The sequence below is a fragment of the Balaenoptera acutorostrata genome, chromosome 1, assembly GCF_949987535.1.
Source record: "Balaenoptera acutorostrata chromosome 1, mBalAcu1.1, whole genome shotgun sequence".
Taxonomy (NCBI): Eukaryota; Metazoa; Chordata; class Mammalia; order Artiodactyla; family Balaenopteridae; genus Balaenoptera; species Balaenoptera acutorostrata.
In genome coordinates this window covers 149,369,970-149,378,791 of record NC_080064.1, presented here as the reverse complement: position 1 = coordinate 149,378,791, position 8,822 = coordinate 149,369,970, and the positions used below count along the sequence as shown (strand labels likewise).

The 8,822-nt window shown below is 44.3% G+C and overlaps 1 protein-coding gene across 1 annotated transcript in view; it reads left to right on the top strand.

Annotated features, from left to right (window-relative positions):
• The first annotated feature begins 1,045 nt into the window (after nt 1–1,045).
• The window catches only part of KCNK2 (potassium two pore domain channel subfamily K member 2), a 159,094-nt gene continuing 151,317 nt past the window's right edge, over nt 1,046–8,822 (top strand). Inside the window, exons 1-2 of the mRNA XM_007175574.2 lie at nt 1,046–1,105; nt 4,159–4,469. Of these exons, the coding sequence (XP_007175636.1) occupies nt 1,105; nt 4,159–4,469 (312 nt within the window). The 5' untranslated portion in view covers nt 1,046–1,104. The remainder of the gene's footprint in view (nt 1,106–4,158; nt 4,470–8,822) is intronic.

The following is an 8,822-nucleotide window of genomic DNA, read 5'->3' as shown; positions in this document are numbered from 1 at the left end:
CCTAGGTCGAGCACCCTTGGAGATGGGGTGGTGGTTGGTGGTGACTTGATAACCCTTACCCAAGCGCAGACTGGAAGAAATCAGCCTCCTTATTACCGCCCCCACTTCAAGGGTTTCAGGTGTACGTCTCTGTACAACCCTGGGGCGGGGGGGGGGCGGAGGGAGGGCAGGATGCTCACGTGCTGGGGTCCCCGCTCCCCAAAGCTTGGTCCCACACCCCCGCGACCCGACTTGGAAGGAGATGGGCTGGAGCCCGTTGTGCCCGATAACGTGAGTGAGGATCTAGGGAGGGGGCAGGGTTAGGGAAGCGGCTGAAAGGAGGAGAGACTGCAGGTGAATCCAAGGGCTATGCCCCCAGGCGGGGAGGCGGCTTGAGGGGTACTTTGGAAGAGACGGGGGAGACGCAGGCGAGGGTTGGGCTCGCAGGGGGTGCGGCGAGGCGGGCCCAGGCGGTGAGACGGGGTGGGGGGTGGGAGGGGTGCGAAGGGGAGGGAGTTCCGAAAGGAGGGAAAGGAACTAGCGAGGGGCGAGAGGAGCGAGCCTGGAAGGGAGAGCGGCGGGGGGCGGCCGAGCTGCGGGCTGGAGGGCGCCGGGCGCGCTGAGACCGTGCCACCTCCACCCCACCGCCACTCCCGGGGCACGGAGGGCTCTGCCTGGGAGACGCACAAAGACATGCGAAGAGGGGCTGAGCGAGGCTCGCGCACAAAGACGCCGGGGCGCACTGCGGCTCGGGCTGCACCCACCACCCCCGCGCCGCGCAGCGCAGGGGCCCGGCCAGCGCGGAGCCCGGGGAGGAGAGCGCTGCGGCGGCGGCGGCGGCTGCTGGCCGGCGCGGGACCCGGGTCGCCGGCGCTCTCCTGGTGACCCGGGCCCGGCCGCAGGCGCGCGCGGGGGCGGCGGCGCCCCAGCCCAACTTGGCCTCGGCCTCGGCCTCGCCCTCTGCCCGGCCCGCCGGTGTCCCCTCCTTCCCGCGATTCCGTTTCTTCTCACGCTCCCCCCACCCTCCCTCCCGCGTCCAGCCCCGCTCTCCCCACCTTGTAAAACAAAGCCGGGGAAAATGCCTGCCCGTGCAGCTCGGAGCGCGCAGCCCGTCTCTGAATAAGAAGTGAGTACAATGGCGTGTTTGTAAAAGCTTCAAGTCCGTCTTTTTCAAAAACAAAAAAACCAAAAAACAAAAACAAAAACAAAAAAAACCAAAAACATTGTGAATGCTGCATGCCTCATGCTTCCCAGCGCCTCGCGGGAGAGACCCGGCCATAGAGCAGGAGAAGGTGAGACCCCCAGGTACCCCCTTCCCCACCTCCCGCCGCGGGCTTTCAGCCCCAGCCAGTCCGGGGAGGGCTGCAAAAGCCCCGCCGGCAGCAAGCGGACGTTTTCCACCTTCGTTTCCCGTCCAAGGTGTTGGGTCATAATCTGGGGTTGGAGGCAAATCTATCCCCGGATCCTCTCCTGGCTGCTTCTCCCCACTCTCCCGCTGGTGCCTGGGGATTTTGCATCTGCCTTGGGTATGGGTTTGGGACACTTGGGGGAGTTTCCGAAGGAGGAGGAGGGTCAGCTCTTGGGAGTAGCCGACGGGCAGGACGCATGGTGACCCTGGTCACACTTGTTGCCCGTTGCGTGGTGGTATAGGCAGTGGTGCTGAAAAAAGCTCAGTTCTCCTGGTATTGAGTCGTCAGTTGTGGCCGGGAGCGAAGAAGACATACCTGGGTGAGGATGGGAGACCAGGATTAAGAGGACGCTGTGAGGTGCTGGGGGCAGAGAAGGGAGGTAGCGATGGTGCCGGGAGAGTGTGTGGAAGGGGTGAATCTTTGATTCCTTGTTCTAATGAGCTTCTCTTCATGATCATACATCAAACGACGTGGAGATGGAAACCCAGAGGGTTCCCCATATTAGACCGAGGGGAAAGGCTGTTGTTTTTTATTTTGGTATTTCACTAGTTTCTGCCCATTCTGCCTGCCAAATGTGCATTATATATATTTCTGCTAATTAAAAAATAAGGCAATAGCTTAAAAATTAAAATCCATCAGGAAATGTATTAGCTTTATAACACACAGACACAATCTTTTTTAAAAAAAATCTATCCCCTTTCCCCCAAAGCATGTTAATACCTTAGTTTAGCACTGCAATCTAGGAGTAGGATTTGGGAGCATCAAGGTAAACAGTCTTGGTGTTTTCCAGTTCTGCAGACCAGAAACCAGTGATGTGAAAAATCAGAAATATGAGAGCCCAGAGAACTGGGGAGGAAAGACTTGGAAAGCTTCCTTCAGAGAGATAATATGGAGCTTCTATTTGGTTTTCTGTTATTTTTATTCCAAAGATGGCTTAATTTTAGATTATGACCTTTATTTTTCACTGAGACTCACTAAGCAGCTTGCAGGTGGGGTGGAGTGGCTAGACAGCAGATGACAGTGATTTTAGCTGTTATCAACATTTCTGTTAAAATGTTTCAGAAAATTAAAGCATTAAACACGTATCCAGTGCTAATTTTGGGTGAAGTTGCCTTTATGAATATCACATGTTAAAGGCGTCTGCTGGTTTGTGGCTTTATTTGGAGCAGCTGACTGTATCAGGAGGAAAATGTGTACATACCTGTTATAGCAGGTTGAACCATTGGAAACTGCTGAAATGAGTTGTACGTATGTGGAATCTCCGCTTGGAGCCAGGGGTACAGTTAAGTCCTCAGAGCTCCAACTTCTCCTCAAAGTCAGAACCATTCAGAGTTTTGCTGATTGAGGAGCCCTCTGTTATCTGTCATCATTAGACAACACTGCTTACTTAGGTCTGGTGCTTCACATAGCTTTGCTTGCAAAGCTACTTTCTGATGGGCAACAGATGATTTATGAACTCCAGCTGTGGTAGTCAAGAGGGCAGGGTATGTAGCCATTTGAAAATTGACACTTCTTATTTTCGAGTAATTTCAGGTTCCTGTAGGGTATTTGGGTGCAATTTCACAGATATTTCTTGTATACTTACTTAAAAGTGTCTTTTAGATTAGGTTATCATTTTATTAAACCTGTATTATATACACTAAACTAATTTTACTTATATCTCTAACAGTTACGGATGTTAAGTTGATTATTATGGTTGAGTTGATTTTTTTTTTTAAATCTCCCATCTTTCAGCCATTCTATTACCCCTTTTGGTTCAGTGTTGCCTTTCCAATCAAATATTCTGTAGTAGATGGCGTATTTTCCCCTTAGCAAGTGGAAGTCTAGTATCTCTTGAATTTTCTAAAAGGAAATCCATTAATGATATTTTTGAACAGCTGAGATGAATAATAAATGGATTTAGAGTCACCTCAGAATATATGGGAATTTGTAAGAGAACACATAAATCCACTCTAATGGAGCAATTAGCTCTGTACAGAGCATGTAGGGTCTAAGGTGTGAGACAGTGTTTTTAATTTTTTTTCTTGATAATGTTCACTGTTGAAGGAACTTGTCATTTCTTGGCTGCACCTAGGATTGTGTGCCAGAATGGGTAGCAATACTTTTGTTTTTTTAAAAGATGTCCGAGATTGAATAACAAAATACAGAGAATGATTAATCATGAGCCCACTTTGGAGGACAGCAAAAAGAAATGATTGAGCTATTGAGTGGTTTATTTGCCATCATGTTTTACCAGATAATTACTAACGTTCTACTTCGAGCAACAATGTTTGGATCGCAAATTCACTTACAATTCCTTTATTATAATGAATTTTTAAATAAAAATAGATAACGTTCTTTACACTGATTGCTTGTGGTATAGAGTGTTAAGTTCTTGAGAACAGGAATAATCCATTAGCCTTCTTTATGAGCACTCAAATATCTAGCTTAGTACCATCAACTCTTAGGAGTTCTGTAAATGTGTTGACTAGCACGTTGGACAGATATAAATTTTGAAATTAATTAGGAAGTCCTCAGGCATTCTTTTTTTTTTTTTTTAAGGTTCTTAGTCCGCTTCCTGTTTTTTTCCTCCCATCGGAAACCCCAATAGCAGCAGAGAGCTAAGACCCAGCCCCTTTTCCTTGAACCCTTATATACTTCTGGTTTAGGCTCCGGAGCTTCCACCAGGAGAGCAAGCGGAGTTCAGTCCACCTTTGCTGACCCCTGAAAGAAGCCGAGCCATCCCCCTCTAACCTCCTTCAACCTAACCTCCATTCTCTTTTGTTGGCAGTGGCGGCCCCTGACTTGCTGGATCCTAAATCTGCCGCTCAGAACTCTAAACCGAGGCTCTCGTTCTCCACGAAACCCACCGTGCTTGCTTCCCGGGTGGAGACTGACACGACCATTAATGTTATGAAATGGAAGACGGTCTCCACGATTTTCCTGGTGGTCGTCCTCTATCTGATCATCGGAGCCACGGTGTTCAAAGCGTTGGAGCAGCCTCACGAGATTTCCCAGAGGACCACCATTGTGATCCAGAAGCAGACGTTCATTTCCCAGCACTCCTGTGTCAATTCGACTGAGCTGGACGAACTCATCCAGGTAACTGGCACCCAGGAGTTGTTATTCCGTTTCCTCTGTGGGCAAAGACAAGTAAGAATTAAGAGGCAATAACTCAGTACTAGGCCCTCCGATGTGCCTGTGGGGTCGTCTCCCACTTTTCTCCTTAGTGTAGACCTCTTGGCCACAGTTTCTTTTTCTCTTTATTGCACTCCCTCCCTCTTTTATTACTTCTGCCATCTTTTCTTCTCCTTTTCCTTCATTTCTCCCACTCCCTGCTCCTTCTCATCCTCTTCTGCTCTTGTGTTTCTCTGTTTCTGTCCTGTGGTCACCCTGCTTTCTTTTCCTTTGTCTTGTCTTAGAACTGCCAGTGGACAGTTCTGTGAACACAGGGTTACCTTGCTGGGGGCCCTCAGGGTTAGAGGACCACTGCCGACTGAGAAACTTTGCTGTGGCAAATGAGGGGAAAATATAAGGCAGAAAAAGTGCAGTAATCATGGCAGTGGCTATCGTAAGATAGAAAAGATGAGTTTGCGGTGGATACATCTCATGGCTAACAAGCCATAGCTCACTTCTTTAATCTAGCCAAAGTATAACTCTGATAACTGCCTTTTTTAGGTGTCTGGGGAGAAGTGATTAATCATTGCTTCTCTAAACCCCAACTAAAAGCAATTTACTAGCAACACAGAAAAATGGAGTTTTTGAATAAAAACTAATTTAGTTTTAATTTACTCTAGAATAGCAGAACAGTATCCTTATGGAAAAACGTTTTATAAAAAAATTTAATCCCAAAATGATTTAAAAATTTCAGTTAGGCTCTTTCGAGATGGCTATATTTTTGTTGTAGATTTCTTTTGTTTAAAACAAATCATTGGTCCAACCAAGAATCTTGGTCAAGAAGAAAGCCCTAGAATTTTCTTTCAAGGAGAGATCTGACTGATGAAAACATTTTAATTGTACATATATTCATTTTCCTATAGAGCCTATTTTTCTTACCAGGTTTATGTCAAATGGGATTGAAAACCATCTGTGGGTCATCAACTGAGCAGTTTCTTCCTCATCTTATGTGTGGTTTTACATCATTTGAGTGAGTTGGAATAGTCGATTGAGGGAAGAAATTATTATTGATTTTTATCCAGTTTCTTGTTCTACGACCTTTCCTCTTTTATTCCCTCTTGCCATGGATCCCCAAATGCTACCTCTGTCCTCCATAGCCCTCTCTATTTAGAGAATACAAGTTCTCATTCAAGTTTTATTGAAAGCTATCAAAGCTAGTACTCTCTGATCCTCATTTAGCTCCTACCACATTCAGACACTTCTGCATCTCACCTATTTGATTAAATTTTGGAAAGGTTCTTCAGATAATTAGATACTGAATTCCCTACTATTTGTAGATGATGATGCCATTTTCAGTATTGACAGTGAACCTGCCAAATAATATTATCAGTCCAGCCACCCCATTGTCTGTTCCTGCATAAGACCACTTCCACTTCACTCTTGATTTGTGCCCATCATCCTTAGAGGTACTAAAAATCTTTAAAGAATCCCCACTTCCCTTGGGTTTTAGAAGAAGAGCTCTATGTTATTTTGGTGGAGGGAGCATGGAATCGTGGTAAAAGCCTAAACTGTGGGATCGGATAGGACATTTTAAATTCCATTTGAGTACTTTCCTAGAGTTGTCATCTTGAACAAGTAATTTTCCTCTCTAAGCTTTAGATCTATCTAGAGTGAGGGAAGAATACCTATCAAGTAAGGTTGCTGTAAGGAGTAAAGAGATAATCCGTGGAAGGCATTTAGGTGCTCAAGAAGTGTTAGGTTTATTTGCTGTTTTTGTTATTTTTCCTTCTCTGCTTATCTCTTAATTGGGTGGAAGCATCTGATTCAGGTAATTGCATACTTACCTTCTCAAGTGAGGTTGTTTGTCTTGGGCAGGAAAAAAAATGCTACATTGTTTTTGGAATGAACACAAACAGAGCTCAATATATGACCTAATTATTTTTCTTTTTGCTCTACACAGGCAATCCATTTTAGCTTTATTAATATTCATTGCTGATTGAGTATCTTTGCTTCTTAAAAAAATCTTAAGGATTTTGGTGCTTATTGAGTGTTTTTAAATGCAGAGGTTTGCCTGTTATTTATTGTCATATCACTCACCTTTATAACCCTATGGTTTTAATAAATTATTTTTTTCTGTTTGAACATAATTTCTTCTTGTAAAAGAAATCTTTATAGAGGCATGGCTCCAAGGATCAAGATCAGTGTCTAAATAGGGAGGAAAGCAAATGAGCCAGGATTCATATATTAGAATTACATTTCATTTGTATGGTTCTCATAAATTTCCAAGTGTTTTTCCCGTGTTTATGTTCCCTTTTAATCCTCCCTTAAAACCTCATGAGCGGGTATATTAGGCAGAAATATCGCAGCATTAAGGATTAGGAGGCTAAGAAACCGAATGATTTACTCCAGATAGTATCTTTAGGATGAGAGTTCAGGTCTTCAGAATCTTGGTCTGGCTTTATTCCTAGGAGTCTCCACTCTTCCAGGGCTTTCAGTGCTGAGGGGAAAACAGTTGGAGAAGTTACAAGTTCAGTCCTCGTGTTGGTGGAGAAGGAATTCTGGATTCCTTTTGTGAATAGTGGGCGAAGAGGAGGAAGTGGGTAGTCAGGCAGTAAGGTCAACGTCAGGTACAGTTAACCTAATCTGGCCTCCAGTTATTAATTACACCTCTGGGTGGGTGATGGTAACCTCATTCCATGCTGTGGTTGTATCACAGGGTAGCCTAGGTTTGGGGGCAGGGTGGGCGGGGTGTGGGGGGAGATTGGGAAATGGAGCATTAAGGCACATGAGAGCAACTTCCTTTTCTGCTATCGAGTCCCATCGTGTGTGTTCGATCTAAGTGCTGTTTGGTTTTTTAAAATATTTATTTATTTATTTGGTTGCACCGGTCTTAGTTGCGGCACGCGGGATCTTTGTTGCGGCATGTGGGCTCTTAGTTGCGGCACATGGGATCTAGTTCCCTGACCAGGGATTGAATCCGGGCCCCCTGCTTTGGGAGCGTGGAGTCTTAACCACTGGACTGCCAGGGAAGTCCCTAAGTGCTGTTTTTGACGAAGACCCTCTAAGGCAAGATTGAGGTGGTGGCAGAGATATCAAGACAAAGAGATCTTTTCTGGGATGAAATATTTTGAAAACTTTGACTTTTCAACTTCCATTACATTTGTTAGTGTGATGCCAGTACAGAAAAATATATGGAAACCTTTTTAAGTTTCAAGAGTCATGAATACCATTAACAATAGCCAAATTTTAAATGAGCACTTACTATGTTCAAGGCACTATTTTAATCCCTTTTCCATGTATTAGCTCCTTTAATTCTCTTAAACAACCCTATGGGGTATGTGCCTTATTATCTATATTTAACTCAGGTGGAAACTGAGAGGGAGCTAATTTTCCAAGAGCTAATTTTTCAAAAGGTAGAGTGCACTGTTATTCAAAGCTAAATGGACAGACTCCAGAGCTTATGATTTTAGCTCCTATATTTACTGCCTCTAAAAAAATTTAATAAACATTAAACTTTGTTGTCAAGTTCCCTATTATTCTGTATATTAGAGTGTAATGAATATCAAATTATAGTCCTCTGTACATCGTGATTTACATTATGTAACATATCTCTCTCTCCATATATATGGAGAGTATATAACCTGGATTTTAGTATTTTTTTGGACAACACTTCCTGGTTTTCTCCTGTTTGAATGTCATAAACCAGTAGAGGCATGGTTATATTAGAAATACTTGGTTTTAATCTAGTTATTTCCATGTTTGCTGAGTCAATTCTGAGATTAAAAAACGGGGCAAAAATCTATGATCTATACATTGATAATAAAAACATCTTATGGGAGATTTGACTTTTGTTTTATCGTTTGAGCTCTACGCCCCTGTGAGGTAGGTAGGGAAGGTATTCTATCCACTTTTTGGGTGAAGAAACTGACACATTTCACAAGGTCATGTGGTGACCTCAGGTCTAGATCTTTGGAGTCTTCCAGTTGAGGGGATTATATTCTCTGCACTGTTCCCTCTTCTCAGTTTTGTTCTTACTGCTTCATTCAGTGGCATTTATTGAGCACTTCCAGTGTGTTGACCTTTGTGCTGGGTATTGAGCCAAGTAAAATGATGGGGAAAAGCATGGCTTCTCTTAAGGTACTCTCTCCTTCAGAGTCAATGCAGGAGACTGCTATAAACTTAGTTATAATAGAACTACTTGCAGATTGGAGCTGGGCTACTGAGGAAGAAACTAACCACCCAGTGAGAGTTGGGAAGACACAGAAGAAGAGGTGAAAGGGAAACTGGATTTTAAGTGTGGAATCAGTGCTCTCTGGAGGAAAAATTGGAATCAGTAGA